The sequence below is a fragment of the Apodemus sylvaticus genome, chromosome 14, assembly GCF_947179515.1.
Source record: "Apodemus sylvaticus chromosome 14, mApoSyl1.1, whole genome shotgun sequence".
NCBI classification, from domain to species: domain Eukaryota; kingdom Metazoa; phylum Chordata; class Mammalia; order Rodentia; family Muridae; genus Apodemus; species Apodemus sylvaticus.
The window spans coordinates 11432813-11459468 of record NC_067485.1 but is presented as its reverse complement, the minus strand read 5'-3'; the positions used below and the strand labels follow the sequence as shown (position 1 = coordinate 11459468).

Here is a 26656-nt window from a genome sequence, read left to right as displayed (position 1 = left end):
CTGCCTGACACATGTGCTGCCTTTGGCATTCCGCCCTTTAAAAGCTTCCCACTGATTATTTTTAAAAACTTTTACTCCATGAAAAATGTAAATAAGTTTGTAATAACAGATGTTCTTTTATGAGAATTACTTTTATGCTTCAATTAAGAATTTCCCAATAGCCATATGAAAGAGCGTGAAATTATTACCTCCAATAAAGGTCCTATGGCCCTGCTCTTCAGAAGCACCTTTCATCAGGGCAGATCAAAGTGCATCCAAAGCATTAATTAACCAGCTTCAGAACCATCTGTGAAGAAGGGTAGACCCCCACGGCCTCACTTATTAAGGAAGGCCCAGAACAGAGAGACTGATTCATTTACCAGAGGTCACACAGCACAGCAATGTAATGCCGAAGACAGACCTCCTATGGGAGGTAGGAGCTCTGATCCAGAAGCACTGCTAAAAAATGGTCTCGAATCTACTTTGGGAGGAGCCCCAGCACCCAGACCATATCCAGTTCTATGACACTCATCTTTGCAGATACTTGCACAGCAGAAGGAAGGGGCACTGGGGACATCCAACTGTTTGTGTTCATGACAGAGGGCAGGGTCTTACGCTGTAGCCAGTCTGGTCTCAAAGTTGCAGCCATCCTCCTGTTCCAGTCTTCCCAGAGCTGGTCTTAAAGATCAGCCATCACACACAGCTTTCTGGTCCAGGCACAGTGTTGGTAAGGGGTAGAGTGGAAATGTGTGGTCACCCACCCACCCACACCTGCACGCCACTTCGCCAGGACTCCCAGCTCGCCTGAGCTCCTGCAGAGTGTGCTGGCAGGTGTGAGCAAGCAGTGGGTGTGAACGCCCGGCTACGCACGCGTCCTTACAATGCTTGGGCTAATTTCGGTCTTTCATCCAGAGTTGCAAGGAAGACTACATATGTGAATAACACGGGAGAGAGGGACCTCTGGCAAAAGAGCCCCAGCTGTTCAACACTGTGGGCTCGGGGGTGTGTGTGGGGGGGGGGGTGAAGAGTGAGAGAATCTTCCACAGCTCCTGGCCTGGGAGGGATGAGCTCCCTCTGCCATCACAGGAACAGCAAAAGGCTCCAGAGAAACAGGGTCAGCAGCAGCCAGAGACCTGACCACGGTGGGGTCTGAATGTGTGAAATCTTAGTGCAGCCCAAAAGGGAGCAGGGACCTCTGCCCTCCATAGTTCTTGTGAGAAGACGGGAGTGTTTAGCAAGAGCTGCTTTTAGCCCATAGGGCAGAGACTGCCTGATAGGACAGCCTGGAACTCCCTGCCCTTACTCAGACCTGCCTTGGATGAAGGAGGGACAGAAACCTCAAGTGGAAGGCAGGTGCCCCATCTGGACAGGCCACCGGCCAGTACACACACATTGGTAGGGCTTCTTGGGATGCCAGAGCTGACAGCAAGAGCTTCAGCCCAGTTGAGCCTTCTCAGCTGTGGCCGAGAAGATGTAATCTCCAGTGCTCTGAGGCAGCAGTGCCCACTACACAGTGGAGCTGAGAGCACTCTCACTACAAGAACCTCACCTTCAACAACGGCCACCAGGAAGGGCAGTGGCCTTTTCAGAGCGAGGCTCGTTTCTAGGCCGTCGATCAGCTGGTGTATGACGGAGTCAGGACCTGACTTCAGCTGGGCTCAGTGTCGCCCCAAACATGTCTGGAGTGGCCCACGGCTCGGCCTGACCGCTACACTCCGCTGCAGGAGTACACTGCTCTGTGCTGTCTGTGTGTGTGTGTGGGGGGGGGTCTCCTAAGTCCACCTAGGGCATGTGATGGGCAGGAAGGAGCTGGGGTATGGCCAGCCCCACCCTGCATACAGACCTCAGCAACATGAGGTTTGCCTGCAGCCACAGGCTGGGAGATAGAGCTTCCTAAGGAATAAAAGCAAAAGGGATTGAGGACAACTGTAGTCTGAGCCAAACTGGTGCCCACAGGCACGGGTCATGTGGGGAGGGTTTCAGAAGCCCAAGCCAGGCCCAGTGCCTCACTCTATGTTCTTGCTGCCTGCCAGTCCAGATGTCCAACTCCCTCCCCAGCACCACGTCCACCTGCATGCCACCACGCTGCCCATGACGATAATGGACTAAACCTCTGGACTGTAGGCCGGCCCTAGTTAAAGGCTTTCCTTTGTGAGGCCGTGGTCACAGCAATAGAAACCCTGGCTAAGATAGAGTCGACACAAGGACTGGGCACTTCTGTGACTGGCCTGAGCGTGTGGCTTCTCGCTGGCAGAATGGGAATTCTGGATCAGAGAACAGTGAAGTGCTCTAAGTGGGGCTCAATGAGCCACCTAGCAGGAGTGTGGAAGATCGTGGTGCTGAGGGTGACTTGACGTGTGGGGGCCTAGATCAGGAAGTTTCAGAGGAGAAGAATGTTAGTATATGGCTTAGAGATGGTTCTTGTGATATTTTGTGATATTTTGGTGAAGAATGAGGCTGGATTCTGCCCCTGTTCTCCACCCCCCCAAAAAAAATCAGCCTCGGGCTAAATTGAAGAGTTATGGTCTGGGAGAGATTTCCAGACAGCCTAGTACTGACTTCACAGCTTGGTTACCACTGGCCAGCTTATGCAACTCTGTAATGAAAAGGAGCAAGGGTATACACAAAATGTCCACTGAGGAGAAAGGGACACCAGGAAGTATAAACAGATTAAGACAAGCCCGATGCTAAGTAGAAAAAAGGGACCGGTGACCTCAGAGCAAAGCCCCTCCCAGCCACGCTTCCAACTCGTGAAAAGGAATGAAAGAAATGTATGGCCAGGCCCGGCCGCACAACCTTTAGTCCCAGTACTCTGAAGGCAGAGGGTGGCGGATCTCTGAGGTTGAGGCCAGCCTGGTCTACAGAGGGAGTTCTAGGACAGCCAAGCTTAGAAGTAAAGGAGACCATCAAAAAAACAGAAAGCTGGTGAAAATACACTTGAACAAGAGGCCACTGGTCCCGCCCCAGCAGCAGCAGAACTTGGCAGCTTGGACCACGTTGTTCTGGCTTTAGAGTCAAGGATACAAGAAAGGGGTTATGGAATTTCCCTCCAGGGCTGAGGAAGCCACTGAGGCAGGCGTGGGGCAGGAGTGTCCTTGCATGGAGGTCTAGAGAAGCTGTGATGGGAACTTGGGTGGCCTGGGAGATGCTAGAGCTGTGGGGACACCTGCTGCTAACAGGAAGTGGAACCAGACGTATGTCACAGTCAACAAAGCTGAGAGGAGTTGGAGATCTGAAAACACTTTGGCATCAGACATGGAGATGCAGGGTTGGGTGTTTACCCGGCTGGCTTTTGATCTTGCTCAGTATTTCTTCCCTGTGCTCCGGTTTGGAATAGTAATATATATCCTGTGCCGTATATGAATTATATGATCTACCTTTTGATTTTGCTTTTACAAGGGATTACAGTTAAAAGAATGCATGGGTCTCAGAAGAGATTTTGTACTTTGAAACAGGGTTCAGACGGACAGACTATGGAGACTTTTGACATTGGATTGAGTGTATCTCTGTATTATGATCTGGCTACAAGCCTGTGGGAGCCAGGAAGTAAACTGTGGTGGTTTGGGAGGAGTGACTGGAGGAAGTGTGTCACTGCAGGGTGGGCTTTGAGGTCTCAGATGCTCAAGCCAGGCCCAGGGTCACTCTCTTCCTGCCGCCTGCCTATTCAGATGCAGACCTCTCAGCTCCCCATCTATCACCATGTCTGCCTGCCCTGCCTGCCGCCATGTTCCCGCCATGATGATAATGGACTGAACCTCTCAACTTTAAGCTAGCCCCAGCTAAATGTTTTTCTTTATAAGAGTTGCCTTGATCATGGGGGGACTCTTCACAGCAATAGAAACCCTGGCTTAGCAAGGACCTTGAGCAAAGATTTGTAGGGCACCCTAAGGTTCTTTTACTGTCCCTGCATCCCCACTCTGGCTTGAACCCACCTGAATCTTAGTGACCCTTCGCGACCGTCCGTCCATCAACCCCGTGGTGACTGTGGTGGCACCTGCTGTCACAAAGGTTTAGGCCTTTCTGACTTCTCATCGGCCCTCCATATTCTCTAAATGATATTTTAAATGTACATATGTCTGTGTCTGTTGCCTGCCAAGGACAAGCGCACGCTACTCTGGAGCCTGAGTCACAGACAGCTGTCAGTCAGGCACTCGAGGTGGCTGCTGGGAACTCTGGAAGGGCGGGAGGTGCTCATGGCTGAGCCGACCGCAGCCCTGGCACACACACCACTGTTTATCTTTGTACCCTGTGCTTGTGACAGAAGCAAAGCTTGGAGAACGCCTCAGCATCAGTGACAGAAATGCACCCCGGCTGACATGGCGGCTGCAGCCCTGTGCCCATACCTGCCGCTGCCAATGGATGGGAAGGCGATAGATTTCAGCTTTCTGTCATCAGCTAGAGCCAAGCAGTTTTTCACCGTCTTTTCTAGAAGTTCTTCACATTTGTCTGCACCCCAGACCGGACTATTACAGTGGATCACAAACTTGGCAGGCAGGCCATGGCCTGCACTTACAGCAGCTGGAAAGACAAGAAGACGCACAGTCACGAAAGCCCAAACCCACACCTACTCTTCTGCTCTAGAGCGGCCCCCTAGCCGCCTCTGTGGCCTGCGTCCACGGGAGACTGCCCTGCCCTAGTGCTAGAGCTGCTCTTCAAGCATCTGCCCACCAAGACGGCGACGTTCGGTTCGCTGCTAACCAGGAGCTGTGCACGGATGTGAGCGAGCAGCTCTGCTTCAGAAGCTCGGTGCACGGAGAGGGCCTCACACACGGCTCCACTGCACGCTGACCTGGTGCACGGAGAGGGCCTCACACACGGCTCCACTGCACGCTGACCAGTACCTCTGACTCCCTGTACACAAGTCAAGGCAGCCTGTCAGTGTGACATGATCCTGCCCATGATGACAAAACAGGACGGCATCTCTAGGGAGCAACTCTTCCCTTTCTTGGAGGATGGGCCTGTTTCAGCCGCACATCTCCATGACTGTCTGCTTCTCTAAGGGCGTGGCCTCAGCTCTGTCACATGCACGAGCTGTAAGCAGCAGACTGCCCATCCATCCCGGGAGCAGTGCTGGGGCCAGTGCACTACAGGAATGGCTTCAGGAAGACGCTTGAGTGTCAGAACCTGCCCCAGTGGTGTCATTAAAGCCTTGGCACTGGGACGCCCTGGTGACGGCACCATAGACAGTTGTAGGTGGTGCTCACTAGGTTCACGTGCTTGTGGGCTGTGTTCCGAGTGGGAGTGGCCAAGCTCACAGGGCTCCTACCTGGCAGACAAAGGCTGCTGTACACCCCCAAGGCCCAGCTCCTCCCCAGCAGTGTGCAGGCCTCACAGGTGAGCACAGCACCCTTCCCGCCTTACCTCCAGCTACTTCCAAGGGCCCGTTCTTTTTCCGAAGTTCCAGAACAGCTTCTACAAACTCCTTGCCACCCTTCTTCTCCAGCGTGTTTCCTAGGCAAGGGCAGGGCAGGGCAGGGTCAGAGCGCCACCCTGTCTGTGTGCCACAGACACTCAGCATGTCACGTGATTACAGACTTTACATGGCCTGAGCAGCTATAGTCTCATAAGACTGCAAAACAGGATCTAGGCTTTGGCTGGTCAGGGAGAGAACCTAGAAAGGTTCCCACTGCTGCGGCCACTGGGCAGTGCTCTTCTTTTAGGCTCCTTTTGCTGCCCCCTTTTTGGATGTAATTTGGGTGGGGATAGCTGAGATATGAAGGAGGCGTCTGTCCTCAGCAGACGTGCCTGGCCTGTATGTTTCCGTGGGCATGAGGAACCAGGTAGCATTCGTTCCTCGGGGACAAGCCCCAAATAAGGAGGTCTGAGAGCGGGCAGCACTGCTGGAAGGAGGCCAAGGAGAAAGTGTTCCTGTCTGGCCACCTTTGGGCCAGCACTACATGCTTAGTTCCTATTTTGCAGCTTTGGTGTCATATGTGAATTAAATAAAAGAAAAAAAGAAAGATGGATTCAGACAATATTCTCTTAATTACATTCATGATTCAGAATTGTTTTAGGGAAAGGAGAGGAACATCAGAAGCAGAGTTTAAAGATGAACTGGTATTGCACAAAGCTTGGGAAAGGGAGGGTGGCTGGCTGCTTAGGACTTGGTTTTTAAAAGTCCTCTCTGAAACCAGGAGACATGCTATGAAAGCTGAGCTGAGCTGCACCTTGGAGGACTCAGGGCTCCACAGCTCACGTGGGCTGCGCACAGTCCAGTTGTGACAACAGCAGCATGTCACATTCGGCCAGAAGAGGGTTCTGTTCTTCTTTAAGCTCTGGTTCCTCAGTTCTGTGAATTTTTAAAAATCCTTTTCCTCAAAAAGGATGAAATACTCCGCTTATGATTCACCATTTATCTTGGAAAGTCTAAGTGTGCCTGGGTTGGTCAGGGTCTATTGGAATGTACCAGCCCGGGTCAGAACTGTCTTTGCAAAACCTGTCTTATGTGCATGCGTATTCCTCAGAGGTGAACTAACCCCGAGAAGTGTCTAGAAGCAAAAGGCTTCCTCTGGGCACTGTCACGGAGAGGACAGAGCCAGGGCTCCTGGTGGGGACAGAGCCACCCTCTGTAGGGTCCACAGCATGGGTGAGCATGGAGAGCAGGCCTGCCAGAAGCGGCTCCTCGGCCTGGGCCGTGGGGTGCTGCAGTGGGTCCTGTCCTCGCAGCTCTGCGTGCCCTGGCACGACTCTGTCCTTGATGGCAGCATGAGCTTTCTAGGCCAGGTGTCCCCAAGTCACTCGCAGAGGCTCTCACCTGCTGCTACTGAAGGTTTGTACAAACTCCAGCACTGAGTGGCAGCTGACTGTGCCGTGTGTCTTGGGGTGCTCTGGGCCTCGGGGCCCCACTCCAGCCCTCAGACATCGGTACGGCCCAGGTGTGAGACCCCAATAGAGGTTCACTTGAAATACCCACACAGCCGAGGGAAGGAGCGTGGGGTCCACACCCACGAGTTCTTTAATCTCATCTTCCCTTTAGCCATCTGAGAGGGAACGGCTACTGCCCGTGGCTCACATTCCCTGTCACATCTATTTAGGTGATGACTGGGCAATTCGAAAAAGTCAGTTCTGCACTTACAGCGATCACTGAATCCCTCTTGAGATAAAATTTTTACTTATAATTAAATATTGCTTTAATTAGAAGTGAAGCTGCAAGCTAAAAATATACTTAATGCATTTCTCAAACTTAAACACTGAGCCCTAGGTCGCAGGCGATCAACCCAGTCAGGACTTGACTCCTACACACAACATATGTATGCACATGTTCATGTAGACACACGTGTACTTTTTAACAAGAAACAGGCCCATTTTCAACAGTGTTGTCAACACTCTTAATATACGGCTCTTGCTTTTTAGGCTCAACTTCAGGGTTAATCAGAAAGCAATCGGCTGATTCGCCCCCAAGCATAAACACGTGTTACTCCCATGAGAACAAGAACATTATTTCATGCTTCGAAAGCAGGCAGAAGTATCAGGGTTCCAAACAGCCTAAGCAAACTTTAGGCTTGGGCAGAAGTCAGGCTCAGCCTGTGGTCTATTTCACTGTTAGAAAGAACTGTTGATGGGCGGAGTTAATCACCGGGCTAGGCATTCCTGCACTCGCATCCCTCTTCCAGCAGTCAGGACTCAGGAATTCACACCGAAATGCAAGGTGCAGCCAGTTCTCCCTAGCCTCCTCGGTCCCTTCTCTCACATCAGAGTGGGAGCTGGAGCCAGTCAAGGCCATCCGTGAATCTGGAGTGTTACTGTTTTGGGGTTGTACAGGTCTCTGAGGTCAGTACTAGTTTGGACTGGATCTCTGGGCAGAGAAAGCAGAGGTGGGCTTTGGAAGACTGGATTCCCACCTGGTGCAGTCTGTCCTCCTACTGATGTTTCTAGCCATGACACAGATGTGGGGTATGTCCCTGGTCCCACTCTGCGGCCTCTGCTTAGGAGCCACGAAAGATAGCAATCTCTGTGTGAAGGGTAAGGTGTCAATACTGTCATTATCCAGTCCGCGGAGGACTGCGCTCTCTATGGGGGCCACAGCTTGCTCATGCCCTAGCTGGCTATAATCCTGTCTCAAAACTTCTCTCTTCCCATACGGCCAGCTCTGCTAAATGGAACCTTTCACCCGCCAGCAGCTCCCTGGGTCTGATCAGGATACTTTGCCCAGGGAGCTTCACAGATCCGTCTCCAGTCACTGCCCTGGTTGAAGGCCGAGCCTCAGTCATGCCCAGCGCATAGGGCAGGCCCCGGCTGTTCACATATTCACTTCTTTCCCATCAAATTCTATTTAGTTGAGAAAAGAAACATCTTTCCTTAAGCTACCTTCTTAGGAGGGGGTTTAATTGCCTGCAGCCTGGTTTCATTTTGGCACAGGACACTTAGCAACTGCCCACTTCCCATCATGTCTGAAATCCAAAATGCTCAGGAGTCATCAGCCCACATCACAGTGTCCAAAGCAACTGTGACAGCAGGCTCTGACAGTGACACTGAGCCACACTGGGCATTAGTCCTAAGCGATCTCTACCCTACCTAGAGCACAGGACTCAGGGATGGCTTCCTGTGGGATCCTCACCTCATGCTCTAAGAGTACAGGATTGGGAGCTGGCTAGGAATGTCATCATCCTTTCTGGAACACGGCTCAGGCCCAGCACGTCTATGTCAAGTCACAGATACACCCAACAGTGAGGCCAATATCAACATAGCCCAGGATTAGACACCAAGGTGCACTGCCTATTCTTCACACAAGCCTCATTACAAAGTAGAAAAACTGAGGCATAGAGGAATTACATGTCTTAGCTAGGCCCAATAATCAGTAGATAGTGAGGCTAGGATTCAGGTCCCTCCTAGCCAGGGAATGCCTCCTTGTGACATATCCCCTCTCAGGGTAGTACTGAATACTGAAATCACACAGTGGATCTGCAACTCCGGGACTCGGCATCCTGCCTGTGCATCCCTCAGACCCACAGAGCATCTGAACGCCCTGGACCCACAGCGGTCACCAGATGCCAGGGGAAACCCAAGTGCTGTCCAAGGACAGTTTATAAAATATACACCTCCAATCTGACTGAAACCTCACGCGTGGACCACATTTAGAAAAGGTACCCCCCCATATGTGTGTGAACTGGGAGGCCATTTCCAAGAATGGACAGGCAGGCCTCTGACACGGGACAGCTGGGTGCACAGAGCCTGCGCACAGGTGTAGTGGGGGCCCCCCCGCCCACCTGTAGCTGACACCTTGGGGAACCCAGTCTGTAACAAAGCCGCACCTCACGAGGCAGAGAAAGAACCATGTGGCTGCTGAGCCAGTTTCCAAACCAGAAATGCCCGAGGGGCCGCTGCATGAAGCACAGGGCTGCCAGGCAGCCCTGCTTCTCCAGTTTACAACCCAGGGGGGAAGGTCCCAGGACGGTCAGGACGGCTGGAAGTGTGAAATGAATGCAGCCTGCGTAGCTGTCAGAGGATCAAGCTGTCTGCGCGGCCGACTGAGCATGCACACACACACTCGGCAGCACCCAGCTCGGTATTACCTACTTCACCACCGGTGTAGAAGTCAGTGTTTGTCGGGTGAACGACAGCATCACTGCCGATCGCGGCAATGTCAGCCTGAACAACTTGCAACTATAACAGGTAAACAGATGGACATCAACTGTGCTGGACCGGAGAGACCCACGCACAGGCACATTTACTAAGGCCCCAGTGGCAGGGCTGGCCTACCTGGTCGATTCCAACATATGAGCCCAAGGGGCAATCAGTCCACGCAGTGTGCGCACATGTGGATGGGGTGAGGACAGGAGGAGGAATATCAAATGTGACATGTTTAAATTAAACATTTGAAGGACAAGTCCAAAGAAAGAGAAACACACATATGAGATCATTTCCAAAGAGTAAAAGAAATCAAACAGTGAATGCCCCGCCTCACCCTGCAGAAGCCTGAACAACACTGGCACCCCACTGGGAAGGCTACAAAAACATGGCATCTGCTTTGAAAAAACGTGGACGTCAGGCCAACCACAACAATGAGTTTCTCCATTCGTCTGCAGCAGGCGACGAGTAGACTTTGGTTTCTACTGCTTTCGCTTCCCTTCAAAAGACAGCGGAGAATCCAGCACAGGTGCACGCATCGGGCGTGTGCCCCTCCTCCCTGAGTGGATGCGAGGGCTTCTCCAGGCTTGTCTCTTTTTTTCTCTTTCCACACTTTGGACAGAACTGCTGCCATTTCTAGCCTCTGCCCTTTTGCTTTACAGATGGCGGCATCCGGCTAAAGCAGGTGGGAAACAAATCCCAACCAAGCACTTCTGAGCCCCGTCTGTTTCCAGCACACTGCTGTGGTCTGTCTGTCTTTGTGGGTAGAGCAGGCTCCTGGAGGAGAGTCCCACCCTGGCAGTCAGGGGCAGAAGGCATACAGAATAGACTGAGGTCAGGGTTTAGGATGGCACTGCCCCGGAGGCATATGGCAAGCTTGTGTGCCCTGGCAAGGCCGTGTCCCACAGGGGCACTTATGCCTTCAGCTGACGGGTGGGTCCTCTCATGAAATGATGAAACCACAGAGGTGAAATGCCTGAGGTACCGTTCAGCCCCTGCTCAGTGTCTGCCCTCTGACTGATAGCCTCCAGCCACACGGTGTGCGCAGGTGGTGGTCAGGCACACATCACTCGGTTAGGAAAGGCTGAGGGGCAGGAGCTGGTAAATAATGAGGCACAGCTCCGCGCTGGAAAACCCAGCTCGCTTCCCTTCATACACCTGGAGTGCCATTCTAGCCACAGTGCAAATGGAGAAACTGTTGTTTTGTTGTTGCCTGAGTTTTTCAGCTTAAAAGAAATAAAAAGGAAAAGAAAAAACAACACACACATTTAAAAATCCCTCCCAAGAAACCAGCAGTCAGTCTGATCATTATGGAAGAGAATTTAGGGTAAAGTGTCTGCAACGCAGGGGGCGGAGCCAATCACACTCAAGGACACCTAGGCGACCGACCGGCTCCCTCTGGAGTGGTCTAGAGTGAGCCAATGCTCGATCGAGGTCCACACTGGTTGCCAATTGAGGGCTGGAGAGCTGCCCAGGCCATGCTTGTGCCTAGGCAAGCAGAGAGCCTAAATTCTGGGTTCCATAAATTCTCACCTGACAGCTGGTGGTGCCAAACCCCGTCCCCAATTACCTAGGTCATCTTTAAGGTCAATGTCGGCATTGGTAGGATTGATTATGGCCTCCACCTCGAAGCCGGCTAAATTACTGATTTCACTGTGAATAAGGTTCAGCTGAAAAGAAAAGCACGAGGTGGGGAATAACAGGAGAGCCGGCAAGGTGCAAAGGGCAAGCCTGGGCGTGCGAGGCGGTGGGCGCTCGCAGGGCACTGGGCACAGGGAGAAAACTGGAGCCGCTGGCTAGTGTGGGTCAACTTCAAACCGAAGACTCCCGTGCCCAGGGTGCTGAGGGGAAGCAAGCTAGGCGGGCGTTTGGAACCTGCAGATGCTGCCACACTGGCCTGGGAAGAAAGCTGGCAGCTCTCCTTTAGAGGAACTTGTATGACAGGACCCAGAAGCAAGATGCTCAGAGTGGGTAAGGGAGGGCCCAGGGCAATAGAGAAACCCTGGCTGGCTGTGTGCACACCTAGAAAGTGCCATTGTTCTGCAAGTGTCCGTAGCTCTCTAAGACTGCTCTCCCCGACTGGCTGCTGGCTGGCCGTCCCTGTTCCCGTCTTGGTCAGGGTAGCAGAAAGCAGGAATGGCCTGCTGCTGGAGCACTTAAGAGGCCAGCTACTCACAATACTGGAGTTCTGCTGACACCCGGGCAGAAACCCAAGCAGTTCTCCAGAAAGATGATGTGTCTTTTTAAAAGAAGGTTTTCACCTCACTGGTCAGGTTGTACTGAGGCTGATGTCTGACTTGCAACAAATACCTTGAGTTGTGTGCCCAGTCAACTGGGTCTTTCTGAAGGGCCGCCGACCTTCCTCCACCTGTTGCTCTGTTGCCTTGGTCACTAACTAGGAGTAGTTGGTGCTGCCTCCAGCTGTCCTAGCCCTGGCCCACCCCCTCCTTTTCTTCAGGTTCAGGTGTGGTTAAACTTGCATGTTTACAATCTCTGTCTTGTCATCAAGTTGCTCCTTCTTCTTCAGTGACATCAGTCATGCCTTAAGCAGCCCACAGAGCCACCAAGACCTAGGCCTGAGCCTGTAGGGGTACCAGGACTGAGCCCTTGTCCTGGCATTCACCATGGGAGAGAGTGGTGGGATACAGGACAGCTCCTGGCAACCAAGCCCCAAGGTGCTGAACTTTTGGAGCCATTTTGGGATAAAGAAAAAACCTGGTAAACTATAGGCAAGAGAAATGCATCCCCTAACTTCTGATTCTTAAAAGCTGCTAGATTTTCAAAGTCTAAAGGTCCTTTAGACTAGAGTCCTTCCTTGGGGGAAAGCAATGGTAGAAATGAATGTGGTCATTTGACCAAGGAAAGACTCAAAGGCAGAAGAAAGGCCAGATTTGGGCACATGGGCTTTCTCCTCTTAGTGCCTGATGGTGTCTGGGAGCCTCTCACATTCCTAACACATTCCTTCATGGAGCTGCCTATCAGGGGCTCCTGATACTAGGGGCAGGTGGGTGCCCCGAGGAGCACAGGCCCTGGCTGAGCCTTCCTGCTGGGAGGAGGGCAGCAGAGTGGGCTCCCAAGGAAATGCTGTTCATAGAAAATATTCTCTGCCCCCACCAGAAAAACAAACAGGAAAATCTCGCTCTGTGAAAAGGCAAGAGGTTGGGGAGGGAGGGAGGGAGGGAGGGAGGGAGGGAGGGAGGGAGGGAGGGAGGGAGGCAGAGGGGAAGGTGGAGAAGAAAGCTCTGGTGTGGCCTGGCTGAGCACGCAGAGAAGCATCTGCTGGAGTTCCTGCCTTTGCAGGAGGCAGGAAGCAGCTGCAAACAGGGCCTCTGCTCCTCAGAGAGCTCCTAGTCCTTCCTGGCCTTCTCACCATTCCTTCTGGCCACCCGTGGAGAGCATCTTGGAAGGACCACAGCACTTCAGGAGGCCTGCTGCTTAGCACTGGTACTTGTCGAGAGAGGGCCGTCGGTCTCTCTCACCCTCATCTAAGCCCAAGGTTAATATTGGATCGTCTGTCATGCTTGTGCACTAATGTTCAGAACATGGCACTGGGCTGGCTACAAGTCTGTGCTGTCTTATAGAATATACACAAGCATGAAAAGATTAAGAATCCTCTGGGCCACAGAGTGTGTGGCAGCTGGTGGTGAGAGAACTGGGCCAGTCTTTGTAAGGAAGAATGGGTAGTTAACTTGGCTAGGGCAGGCTGAAGCAATGGCAAAGGTCAGTAGTGACGTAACCATCAGCAGCAAAAAGACCCTGGACAAAAGAAAACCCCTGACCACAGCACATGGGCTATGTGGGCACGGTCTGTGAAAGGACCAATCTAGTAATCCACAAGGGAGCTGCCACGTCCTGGGCCAAAACAGAAGTCAGTTGGTGTAGGTCACCTCTCAGCCAAAGAGCATGCGACCACACACAGCATATGACAGAGGAGAGGGACTTGAATCACAAATCAGACTGCCAAAAATTATGAAAATTCCCAATAGTCTGATTTTTCTGGGAAGGAGAAAGATCATTAGTGGTTCCAGTGTTTAAGTGATTACATCTCTGTCATCTTGTGGGAAGATTAAAAACTTCAGTTTTACAGCACAGCGTGGGGACTTTAGTGCAGCTGTGACTCCCGCTGGCTGCTAAAGGAGCACGCCACTGGGGCATTGCCAACAAGAGTGTGTGTCCCTTTGAGTACAGCTGGAAGAAAGGGACTTAGCCCAGAAAACTGCCAGGTCCCTTCCCCCACCAGCAACTGATCACTCTGATGTCACCCCTGTGGTGGCCTGTCTCTGACACCTGCTACACTCAGGCGACCTAGATGGTCACATCCTATTTAGCAATGAACATCAAACAATTCGATGCAACTCTTGAGCTGCAGTGAGCCTCTCTCCCCCATCTCAAAGTGAGACTTAAGGAGCTGCTAGGCTCAGGGCGTGGGGTGGGGGTAGGGCTGGGCCAGGCTTGCATCCCCGCAGCTTGAAGCCAGCCCAGCCTTACTGGGGCAGGGGTGGGGAAGGTGGGGGTGGGGATGAGGTGGGAGAGTGTCTGGCACTGATGGCAAGTGGCCTGGTTCTACTACCTTGACCTGACACCATTGGCTAAAGGAGATAGTACCTTTTAAAATCTGGCTAGAAATTAAATTTTAAGACATGCCAGTGAGTATTAAAGATTTTCTTAATGGTATGTTGGGCCTACCTATAACTGTCAAACTCTGGTGCCATTCATTGCAATGAAGAGGGAAGCCAGGGCTGGCCTCACTTCCCTTGCTACAAGGAATAGGAAAGGGAGTTGCCACCCACAGAGCTCTTCCAAGACACCTCATGAGGACCAGCGTCCTGGGAGCCACAGCAGGCCACTCCTGTTTTCACATCTGTGCTGGGCTAGGCCTATACCATTTTTCTAGTGTAAATTTTCCCAGAGCCTTCGGCCAATTACACAATAGGTTTCTGGCCAAATGGTGCCCTAGAAAGACAAGGACATCCGGAAGCTGCCCGAGGCCAGGATGGTGCCATGTAGTATGACCGTGTTCCCTGTTCTAGTTCAGAAGCTGGGCAGCAATGTGCATGGTGGGATAGGGTTGAGAGCGCCCGCTCTTTTGCCAACCTCCACCCTCAGAAGCGGCATGGGTCAAAGGGGTCCCAGCTACCATGATCCTCATCATTTTGGAGGTTCGGAAACTCAAGTCTGCCCTCCCTAACCTGCTTTCCCAACTGCTTCAAATATTCTGCCAGGGGCCAAGCCTTCGCTGCTGACAGACATGGATACACACACTGCTAGTAGTTTGCTGTTGTCTGTGGGGGTTTCTGTTTGCTTTCTTTTTAATAAACCACGAGGTTTAAAAAGGGCCTAGAACAAGTCTCAGTGCAGCCACAAGGCAAAAAACATTTGCGGATTCCAGCTAACAGCACTGTTTCCTGAGGGAAAAAAAACCAGCAATGTGTGTGACATGGAAATCACAGAGTAAGAGGGATTGCCCCTGAGACTTCAGTCTGAAATGCATCATTAACAAAAACAATTAGAGCCCAGGCTCCTAAGCCCAGGGCTGGCCCTTCTGCAAGTAGCTTAGCAACCAGCTCCTGGCGGCGGAGGCTTCACATTTCTCCTCCAGCTTGCTTGCTGTCTTTAAGAGTTGTTTTCCATGTCAGACAAGAAATGAGGTGCACAGAGCAGGGTGTGGCACCCATCCCTTCTAAAGTACACTTCCAGAGACATTTTCTAAACCTCAAACCAAAACTAATGTCCGAGCCAGGCTTCCAGCATGCCTGTGTGACACCTATGACTGTCCCCTGACTCCTGCCCCTCAGTACTATACACTAAACTTGTCTCCTGACCATCAAAGGTCAATAAAGCGGCCTACAAGTGCCTATTCGGAGTTATGTCCCCTGCCTCAGCTATAGGACTGGAGGGCTCTTGAGAGGTCAGAGGTACTCCAGTTCCTTACGTGGGTGTCTAGGCTGAGCTGAGCTGATGTAAAGTACTCAGCTATTCTAGGGACCTCTCCTGGGGAGCCTGAGGTCAGCACATCCTGCCGTATACATACTCAGTAGAATGGGTAGTTTTGTCATATCCAACAGACTGAAGTGTTCAACCGTCCACTCTGCAGCCGCCTTGGGTGGGCACCCAGTGCAGCTCTCAGGGCTCAGCAAGTCTTCAAAGCTCAGATCTCAAATAGCCACACTGGCTTCGTGACCTAGCCTGATGCCTTCACCCTGTTCATCAGACCATCTCAAATTGTCAGTGTACCTGACTTTTCCTGCTCCTATGGCTTTTCAGACCCTGTAAGCCCCGAGGGACAGTTGGCATCAGACCGTTTTCATCACTGAGGTACCCATCCTGCAATCTGAAACCAGGAGGATCCCAGAAGGAAGAACGTCTCAGAGAGCTGTGTGCCCAGCTGTGCAGACACAAGCAAGGTATCTTCAGTGGGGCGCCAGGCAACAACCCGGACGTGGGCCTGGTCCTATCTCTTGCAGAAGCAACAGAGCAACAGAAGGGCGTCTCTGCTGGCACAGGGCCACCTACAGAGCTCAGAGCTTTCATGTTTGCAGGGTGTCTTTTCCAGTGAAATAAATGTGAGTTCTAGCTGAGGCTGGCTCTCAGGTGGGGGGGGGGGGGTAGAGGGGAAGAAGGGAGCAGAATCAAAGGAGGCCAGGGTGGAGGTGACTAGGAGCAGGGTGGGGTGAGAGGGTTGTCCCTAGGGGCTGGTCAGCACTAGCCGTCACCAGGCCTCCCACCCGTACTCACTTCCTTAGGGAGGGAGAGTGGAGGCTAGCCCTAAACAGCAGAGGGTCTAGCACATCAGTGGCAACTGAGGCACCATGACAGGACCTGTGAAAGGCGTGGGAGACTCGGGTGTTCGCCTTCAGTGCTGAGAGGAAGTTAAACTTTCAAAGCCCAGACCTTAAGATGACAACTAGAGCTGCTGCTTTAGACAGATGCACACGGAATACAGGTAACAGCTACAGGATGTAAACAGCAATGGTTAGATTCCGGAACGTCACCGCAGGAATTGCATCGGGAGCCTGAGTGCAATCAGGGACGAGAGGGAAGGCAGGGGACACGGGCATGAATGAGCGAGAAGACGGGGGCGCCGCGATGCAAAAGGACACAGACAGTGAGGCCATAAAAATGATGCGGCTTCTAACCCAAAGCAGAGCACCTTTAGGCAAATGGACCGGCAGGGCCAGATTCAGTCCTTCAAGATCATTTACAGAGGACTTCAAAAACTGAGACACTTCCCACCCCTCTTTTAATCAATTCTCATTTCCAGGTCTTAAAAGCCTTTGCATCATTTTTATTCTCAATAAAAGTGAATCAACTTTTACAAAACCATGGCGTCCTGGCAAAGCTGCATCATTGGGGCGGCTGAAAATACATTGCCCATGGTTAAAACAAACAGCCGGCTGGAGTCGCCTGACGCTTCAGTGACAAAGCCCCTGGTATACCTGTTAGCTGGTCTAAGAACAACCCGGCTCCCTGGATCAGCCCAGGGGCCACCAGGACCAGCTAGGTCCTCCCTGCACAACCCACACTCCCTGATGGGCAGTCCACCCCTCAGAAGCACTCCTTCCCTAGGCTGAGCTCAGGGGTCCCGGCCCCAGTGGGGGCTTCTTGTCTGGTGCACTCCCATTCCTGGAACCTGGCAGAATCCCCAGACCCTGTTTGTTGGTCCTGTCCATTCATCCCTCCCTGGGGCCACTTCCAAAGCCACCCTGGGGTTGTTCTATCCACCCACTGAGATAGCTGAGTGACATCCTGGAAGCTCAGCCCCCAAAACCCCCACACCCCCTGGGGGCCCTGGAGCAGACTGAGCTGTGTCTGCCTACCTTCTGGCCGAGGAAGAGGCTCTTGGTGGAGAGGACGGTAAAGCCGTCTGTAGGTGTGCCTTCCGTCGTACTGTCCGCGCTGGCTGCCCTGCTGACTTCCCCCTGCTTCTTCTTGTACAAACCAAAGAGTAAGACCATGGATCATCAGGCAGGGGCCACACAATTCTTTCTTAACAGAGAGTCAGCCCCAGGTCTCCCCCATTACCAATTCAGAGGAAATAAAGCCACTGCAGGTCCCACAGTGGGGGCCAGAGGAGACCAAGCCACTGCCATAGCCCACAGTGGGGCTGTCACTTATTTTAAGAGCACAGAGTTTTAAGAAAAAAAAATTAATTGTATTTTCATTACTTGTAATCTTAAAAGCAAAACCTAAATTTTTAATAATTTATAATAGAATCACTTTATAAATTCAGAGTAACATAATGTCGCTAATAGTTTTTAGGTATTTCACCTTTTTAGATCTTTGCATATAACTCAAGTGGATTGTTATAGGCACTGAAACCCAGTGCTTAGAGGGCTGAGGCAGGAGGACTGCTCCTAGTTTAAGCCAGCCTGCACTATATAGTGAGTTCTTAGCAAGCTTGAGCTACAGTGTGAACTTCTGCCTTAACAAACAGGAGAAAGCAGACTTAGGGCTGACGGTGGGGCCTTTCCTATTGTCTTCCCTAGAGTCAGCTGTGGAGGCTGTGGAGGCTGCTGTTCCCACTACCACAATGCCCTCCACTCCAGCACATTCCCCAGCATCCTTCAGACCAAAATACTAGCACCCTGGTGCTCCAGAGGAACCTGGAGAGCTTGGCCTCTGATGCACGTGTCCTTGACCCTTGGTCCCCTTATAGCCCTCTGCTTCCACTGCCTACATAACTGTTAAGGATGCGTGGCTCTGGGGGACATACATGGTTTTGCATATTTTTTAAGGATGAAGATTAATAGAAATATACATTTGGCTGTGTGTGGATTTTCTACATTCAGATATTTGACAGGTCGAGGACGGTGGGACTTCAGATTAGACAGTGCATCTTTTTCTTTTCCCTTCCCCTAGATTATCAGAATACATCGATCCTGAGAAAGGCCCAGGGAGAGAAAATGAAGGTGTAGCTGAGGCAGGGCAGGGACAGCTGAGCCAGGGACAAACCCTGCCTGCATGTGGGGAGGGACGGGGCAGTTCAGACGGGCCTGCTGTTCATAGGGACGGCCTAGATGGTGAGCTCAAGGCCAGGCCTGCGTCCTATCCAGGTACCCTGCTGAGATCCAAATCCACAAGCTCTGGTGTATTAGCAGCCTTCCTTGCACTGGAAAAACATGTCATTTTGTTGACTGCTCTGGCAGTGAGGCGTGCTTTGGCAACAGCATAGTTGATGCCTTCCCTAAACTAAGTAAGCTAAGCCCAAAGCTCCAAGCTTTTGAGATAAGACAAAAGTGCTTTAGGAGGGAGCGCGCTGGGCAGCAGAGGTATTCAGAGCCTCATGGATTTGCGGTCTTCATACTTTGCATTTATCTGACCTGACGAGAAGAGGAGAGCCAGGCATAATCAAGATCTGCATGGGAAGCATAGGCTTTTGTGATACACTTTCTGGGAACCAAAACTGACAAAGCCATTCACAAGTTTGCTGTTTTCAGTCCTGCATTCTCAACGAAACTGAAGAAGCCACCGAGTCACCAGCTGGAGAGCACTGAAAAGCACACTGACAGACAGCTCTCGGCTGACGACAATGTGCTAATGTCAGCTGCTACTCACTGGCGAGTGAGGCCTGTCAACCACAGGAAAGGAACCCTGGAGAGCCCTGGAGAGCTCCATGCTATCTTTGCAACTCATTGTAAATCTAAGCCCATTCTAAAAGGTTTCTCAGAACATACTGAGGGAGACTGCTACCCTGACCATCTGTCCCCGGAACAGAGAGGAGAGAGAAGATACACTGCTGAGGCAGTAACACGCCTCACTGAAGGGAGACTGCTAGCCCGACCATCTGCCCCTGGAATAGAGAGGATACACTGTTGCTGCTGTAACAAACCTCTCTGTTCTCATCTGTCATTCTAGGCAGAAAGACTTTCCAAATATTAACAGCTTCTGCTGTGGGATAGGACACTGACCTTTGTCTCAACAATTCATACATCATAGGATCCTTAGCCAGTGAATGAGGAAATCATTCATTCCACTACAAGATACTTTTCTAATAAAATTTAGCCTTTTCTGTAATAGTTACTAAACCTGGAATGCATTTGTTGGTTTGAGTATATGTATATTATCAAATGTGTTAATGATCCACTCTTGGAAAATGTACATCATGTAGTATAAAGTCACAAGAACAATTTCAAGTGAACTGAAATGCAGTTCTGCTACAAGTCATTAAAACAGCGGGCATAAAGATGAGGCACTGCATGAGGCCAGTGAAATGGATCAGCAGGTAAAGGCACAAGCCACGGAAGCCTGGTGGCCTGGGCGTGAGCCACGTAAAGATGCAGGGAGAGACGGAAATCCAAGAGGTTGTCTTCTGACTTCTATACTTGAAGGGCGGCACATACACACACTTCAATAAAGTATTACATTAGAATTAAGTTCTGTAGGGTAAAGGAAAGGAGGGAAGTAAAACATGTAAGTTTTCTATTGTTAGTAAACTGCTTTGTGTATTTTCACTAGATGAATATAAAACTTGACAAAATTTTATAAATGATAATATATGGAACATACCTAAATATCCTTAAATTTCTTATGAAAAACATCAGACTTTAAATGTATATGCTACAAAGCCTTGTGAAAAATCTTTTGGGAGGTATATAAGCAATAGCACTCTCAGGACCGCATCACTCCTAAGGGGAAGTGCGGTGTCCATGGCCAGCTGGGATGCAGGTATCTCCCTCCCTGAGGGCTGCACAGATAGGGAGTTAGAGGTGCAAGGCCTAGAGGACAGGTGTCAGACAAGAGATGTCACAGCTTGTTCCTGTGAAAAGGCATTCTAGTTCCTACACCCCACCTATCCAGCAGTCACCGGTGTAACTGAGCCTTACGCTGTGAGGATGCTGGTGACTTTCAGCAGTTACTTGTTAAGACCATGGCCTCACTTACCCTGCAGGGGAAGGCTTTGTAGTCCTCTACCATCAGAACAGTAGGACTCTGGTCAAGAAGTGGCCCATGATCATAGGATGCACAAGCAATAGTATTTGAACTTGTTAGCTCTGCATTTAAATCCTGGCTAAACCCGCTGCGCGACCTGGGCAAACTGAAAACTGCTTGACTTCCTCTAGACTCCTCACTTGGAAATGGACCCGAGGCTAGAGAACTCCTGACTGAGGAAGAGAAATCAGTCAGGTGCTACACAGAGAATGAACCTTGTACTCTGCTGAGAACCGGAGCCTTTTCGAAGCAGCAGAAGCCCCAGAAAACTTCAGGTCAGGCCCACGGCCCTGCATACAAGCAGCAGCTGCTTTCTGATCATAGCTGTGTTCAAGTGAAGTCTACAGTCTGCACTCGCATCCCTTCCTACTGTCTTGGGGGAAAAAATGCCTTTTCTTTCATGACGTGACACAAAGCTTTCCTGATCTAAGTAAGCTCTGGAGAAAGATCTAAGCAATCCCATCTAACTCAAATGACTAAGATTATTAGAATCTTATACTGTATACAAACGCAAAAGTGTTGTGCATTGGGCACATGCAGGGCTGTTTTGAAGACACCTAGAGGGTCAAAGACAATCTGTGCACATTTAAGACTCTGGACTTCAGTGTCAAAAATGATGGCAGTGCATCCGCCAACCAAGTTCACCTGTGCCTCAGCTCCTAGCCATCACCCAAAGGCTGACAGACTGTCGGGTGGCAATTCCTCATTAAGAAATGCCTTTCTGTGACATCTCTTTCTACAGTGACTCTCAACCCTCCTAATGCTAAGACTTTTTGATACAGTTCCTCATGTTGTGACCTCCAGCCATAAAGTTATTTTGTTGCTATTTCATAGTGCAATTTCGCTAGTTATGATCATAAAGTATGTGGTGTCAGAGCAGCTTGTACTTCCCAGTCTGTCATCTCTGAGGCTCACTGTCTCCGTCTGCCTAACCTCGGCCTGGTCCTGGAAGCTTCTAGCCTCCATGCAATCTCATATCTTCAGTGTCAGTCTGAGACTTGCTGCAGACAAGCTCACCCCTTCCTAGTTCTTTCTGAGTTCTGGCTGGCTAGTCAACTCAGGTATTCTGGCTCAAACTCCTCTCCCAGGCTGGTTCAAACTGGATTCTCTCAGTGCCCCCTGATTGCTCTGCTTGGCCTCAAACTAACTCTAGCAATCAATTCTGATCTTCTGGCTCCTCCTCATTCTCTGGCTCATTCTGTGTTATCCTGTGTCTAACTTGTTCTCTCTTCAACCTGTCTTGGTACAGCTGTCCTGGTAAACTACCTTCTCGCTCACTCGCTCACTCTGCATTGTGCCTTAAGTGGCTTCCCTTTCCTCTCTCTTCTCATGAGAGGTGGGCATATCCTAGTCTGTCAAATCTTTCTCTGATCCATGACTTGTCTGCCACTCAACTTTCAAACACAGTGCTTCCTTCTACAAAATAACCTTACCTTCATTGTTTGGGATTAAAGGTTTGTGCTAAGGTTGAGCCACACCATAACTAGAAACAGGTTTTTCCAGAAAACAACACAATCTCAGGGTTCGTGGGGTGATCAAACATCCTGCAACAGATAGGCAGGGTATGTGACCCACAGGTCGAGAACCAAGGCACTCACCAAAATCAGCCCTGGGTCTTTTGCCAGGTAGTGACTGATAAGCACAGCCTCCTCAGCTAGAGAAGCACAGCCTTCACACAGGGAAGGAGGTTGGAGGGCAGCCCAAGGAAAAGCCTGCACAGTTAGGGCAGCTGCAGCTCCCTCAGGACCCGGCTGTGCTGATGTTGCCGGAGTTCTCTCTCATGCTCTCCCAGGTTCCCCATGCTTAACTTCACTTCAGAACCGAGGAAGCTGAGCCCCACAGGGAACCCACCAAAAACATGCAAGTGGCAGAGTGAGAATGCACCCAGGTCACAGAGGAGGCCTTCCGCTTTTAACACTACATGGCCAAAACAGTGGTTGTGTGACTTGTGTTTTAAACATCAAAGATAGGAAGGGTTTCCATAAATACATGCTTTTATATACATAGACTTTCTGAAAAGAAGGTTATTAATTCATTATAGTTTGTGATAGGAACAGGATTTTTTTCTGCATACTTTTTTTGCCCGCCAAACTTACACACATTACTTATACAAAAATACATTATGCAATATGCCCAGAGTCACTAGCTTGTAGAGTTGGAACAGGCTCTGTCATTTTATGGGCTGGGGCGGGCCAAGGCAGAGAAGGGGGCAGACTTGCCTGAGGCCACCCAAGTAGGAAGAGCCCAGGGCACACAAGAGTCCCGGCCTCAAGGCAGGAGGCTTTCTGTGCCCGGACTGCTGCCTGCAGCAAACTCGGCTGTCACACTGGACAGTTTCAAAACCTTCAAATTATATAGAATTGAGGGAGGAAATTATGATTTGGACTTCCAGGGTTGACACTTGAAAAATACCAACTCCCTTTCAGCACAAGTGTTTTAGCACGTCCCTGGGGCGGGGCCCTCTGCGCATGCCCCTGGAAAGGTGATTTTCAGAATGTTCCATGAAACATGGAAATGCCAGGCCTCCACTGTTTCTGGGAGCTGACACCACAATTTACATTAAACAAATGTTTTGAAAATTAGCTGTTCACGGTTCCAATTTCAGCTTCCCCCAGGGTTTAATGTTAGCCAAATACTAGTACAGTAAGCAGACAATGTGTTTTATTATGTGGAAGAAAAACAGACCACCATCACAGGCTCCCTGCTTTTGTAATCAAGAGAAAAGTTGAATGTTTGAGTGATTACTGACATATGGTTATTAGAAACACAGCTACTAGGAACTGAAGACACACACAAATACACTACACACACACACACACACACACACACACACACACACACGCCGCACATACACCTCTTTCTCTCCCCCCCCCTCCCTCTCTGTCTCTCTCTGACTATCTCTCTCTCCCTGTCTCTCTCTCCCTCTGTCTTTCTCTCATACTCACACATACACTCCTGCACTCCATAAAGAACTAATGCCTATTGTTTGGTAAGCTGAAAAGGTCAGGAAGTCACTGGACAGAAACTACAAGACTAAGGTCGGGGGAATGAGGCTCAGCCAGGCTGGCTCCTGACACAGACATCTAAGGTGTTCAGATGGTGTGACTTGAGTACATGTACTGGCTGGTTTTGTGTGTCAACTTGACACAGGCTGGAGTTATCACAGAGAAAGGAGCTTCAGTTGGGGAAGTGCCTCCATGAGACCCAGCTGTGGGGCATTTTCTCAATTAGTGATCAAGGGAGGGAGGGCTCCTTGTGGGTGGTGCCATCCCTGGGCTGGTAGTCCTGGGTTCTATAAGAGAGCAGGCTGAGCAAGCCAGGGGAAGCAAGCCAGTAAGAAATATCCCTCCATGGCCTCTGCATCAGCTCCTGCTTCTTGACCTGTTTGAGTTCCAGTCCTGACTTCCTTTAGTGATGAACTGCAACGTGGAAGTGTAAGCTCAATAAACCCTTTCCTCCCCAACTTGCTTCTTGGTCATGATGTTTGTGCAGGAATAGAAAGAAACCCTGACTAAGACAGTGCCCGAAAGAGGGCAAGGCTTAGATGCAACCAGGGTAAGGGCAAGCCTGAAACATGGGTCTACCCTGTTAGTGCCAGCACCTAACGCCAGGACCTCCCCCCCCCCCAAGGCAGCCAAGACCCCCAGGGCCCATTTTCAAGGGAGAAGAAAGTTGGCTACTCTGTGTTTCTCCTAGCATTCCAAAGCAAGTGCCCTGGGTCTTGTCTTGCTTCCTCTGCCCTGCCCTTCCTTTGAACTGCAAATTTAGGGAGAGGGAAGGGAACCTTCCAATCTGCTCACTTTATAGCTAGCAGAAATGAATAAGGACCATTCCCTGAAGTCCCTTCCCAGCCTGTCCCTGCTGCCTCCTCGTCCAGGACTCCCGAGCGAGGCAGAATGCTTTGTAGTGTCTAGAAATCCTGGCTACTCTTCTAGGTCAAGCTTCTCTCTCCAGGATCGAGGAACAATTCTGGGCCTTGAAAACATGGTATTTACTCATTTCAGGGAGGTGTTGTTTGCATCCAGAGAGTGTGTGAGCAGACACAGCGCCTTCTCCTCAGCTAACACAGGCCCCAAAACAAGGTCAACAGATGGGAATGCTTTGCCCCTCCCCATCAAAGTAACTCTAGGCCACGCTTGATAGGCTCTCCTCTCCACTGAGGAGCGTGCTTTCAGGTGAAGCTAGGGCTGGGAGAACTGCCTGAAGCACACACTGCTTTTCTTTCTGGACTGAAGCAAGTGCCTCTGAAAGACAGCTGTCTGGAGCAATCCTGCTGGAGCACCCGCCCACAGAAGACACGTAACCACGGCAACACAGGGAGACTGGGGAGCTGAGCATCAAGGCATGTGCACAGATGGCCCCTCTGAGGACAGTATTATTGGTGATCCCTGGTACGAGAAAACCTTTCCACAGGCCCATGCATCTGTGTGGGAGACCAGGTGCAGGAGGGGTGCGGCAGGACTGTGGGCCACCTGCAGCTGCTCCCTGGAAGCCATTATCCACCCCCAGGCCCAGTCTTGCAGCTGAACCCAGGTACTATGGGACACTCTCCACTAGCCAGTGAGTCACACTCCCACCTATTCTGCAGTCAGCTCCCCCCTCAGGGATCAGCTGAGAAGGGCTGGGGTCCCATGGAATCTTATTTACCCCACCCCACACATCCCTGCCAGATCCCGTACCTTCGACTTCCGGGCCCCTTTCTTGCCTCCGGTTTTCTTAGCCACTGGCTTCTTCTGGGATGGAGACTTGGCCTTTTTGGCTGGGGGAGGTGTGATGATGGCTTCCAACTTTCCCTTGGATCCTCGCTTCTTCGCTAGCAACTCAGGATGGATATTCGGCAACACGCCCCCGCTGGCTATGGTCACTCCTTTTAGCAGCTTGCAGGAAAACCAAAGTCGCAGGAGGTGAGCCAGACTGCCTGCTCCAGGAGGGCCCTGCCTGACTGCAGAGATCAGCCCTGCTCCCTCCCTCTGCTCTGAGCTGCTACAGCTCTCCACTCTGTGGCAGTTACAAGGATGCTGACAGGACTCAGACCTCCCACACCACACCTCCTCAAGTCCTCACTTGGTATGCACGGATGCTGTCATTCCTGCTGCCATCTCCCACCCTGTCAGTGAAACCCCCCAAGGCAGGGAGCTACCAAGGGTCCTAGCAGTCACCACAGCCTCTCCTGGGTGTATGAGTATAAGCTAGCATGTCCAGGGACAGGCTGGAGACCCCCATACCTGGTTTAGCTCTTCATCATTGGCCACAGCTAACAGGATGTGCCGGGGCGTGACCCGTCCCTTCTTGTTATCTCTGGCTGCATTGCCAGCCAGCTCCAGGATCTCAGCTGTAGGGCAGATAAAAGCATGTGGTCATTTCGGGGCACTAGAGAACTCATATGCCCCGGATCCCCATGCAGGTGTGTTCTACAAGCAGTGAGTGCTTCTGGGGCAGTCACTCAGAGATGTAACAGAAAGGCTAGGCGGAATTTAAAGGTCCCCCCTATAGTTTTGAAACAAGAGGTTAAGAGGAATGAGGAGCGGCAGAAGGCACTGGGTAAGTAAGTGGTGAGACTAAGGTCTAAACCAAGCTCTGGCTCCCATCCCCAGACAGAGCCACCTGTGAGGGGCACGTGAACATGGCCAACTGCATGCACCTGCGGTGGAGCCGGAAGGACACAACGCCTGCACTTCTGATAATGTATCATCCAGCTGTAGAACTCACAGGGAGGGGGCTTGATGTAGATTGTGTTTGAGAAATTTTTGATGCTTGAGTCAAAGAAGAACACCTGCACATTGGGAGCTGAACTCAGGAAGCTGTGACCAGGCTCACACAGTCAATATCACAGTAACATAAACCAAAAGGGTGGGGATATTGAAGGCTCTAAGAAGCTAAAGACAGAACCAACTACTATGCGTGACTTTAGTGAGGAAGCGTGAACATGGGTGTCCCACGCATGAGGATCCTTCCCGAAGTTGGGTAATAGCACAGCCACTCTGAAGGGAACATTTAGGAACATTAGGAATATTCTTGTTCCTAAGAAATGAGTGCTGTGGCTGGAGACGGCTCAGCAGGAAAGTTCACTGGCTGCTCTTCCTGGGCTCAATTCCCTGCACCCACGTGGCAGCTCAGAGCCATGTGTAAGTAACTCCAGTTCCAGGCTGGGTCCTGACCTCCGGCCTCTGCCTGCACTGCA

At 51.1% G+C, this 26656-nt stretch overlaps 1 protein-coding gene and 1 long non-coding RNA gene across 7 annotated transcripts in view; one reads left to right on the top strand and one right to left on the bottom strand.

Annotated features, from left to right (window-relative positions):
• The window catches only part of LOC127664404 (uncharacterized), a 257385-nt gene extending 241266 nt beyond the window's left edge, over positions 1-16119 (top strand). For 2 of the 3 annotated variants that reach the window (XR_007973200.1, XR_007973201.1), the window contains exon 4: positions 15811-16119. This is a non-coding gene — a long non-coding RNA (uncharacterized LOC127664404). Of the gene's footprint in view, positions 1-4240; positions 4329-15810 lie in introns of those variants that run through there. The other variant, XR_007973202.1, reaches the window with a different exon arrangement.
• The window catches only part of LOC127664394 (core histone macro-H2A.1), a 59702-nt gene that overhangs the window by 4715 nt on the left and 28331 nt on the right, over positions 1-26656 (bottom strand). Inside the window, exons 3-8 of one of the 4 annotated variants that reach the window (XM_052156338.1) lie at positions 25701-25807; positions 25155-25352; positions 17364-17471; positions 9492-9582; positions 5341-5430; positions 4323-4497 (exon numbers count right to left, since the gene is read on the bottom strand). In XM_052156338.1, the coding sequence (XP_052012298.1) occupies positions 4323-4497; positions 5341-5430; positions 9492-9582; positions 17364-17471; positions 25155-25352; positions 25701-25807 (769 nt within the window). Of the gene's footprint in view, positions 1-4322; positions 4498-5340; positions 5431-9491; positions 9583-11116; positions 11217-17363; positions 17475-25154; positions 25353-25700; positions 25808-26656 lie in introns of all 4 variants that reach the window. The other 3 variants (XM_052156337.1, XM_052156336.1, XM_052156334.1) reach the window with 3 other exon arrangements.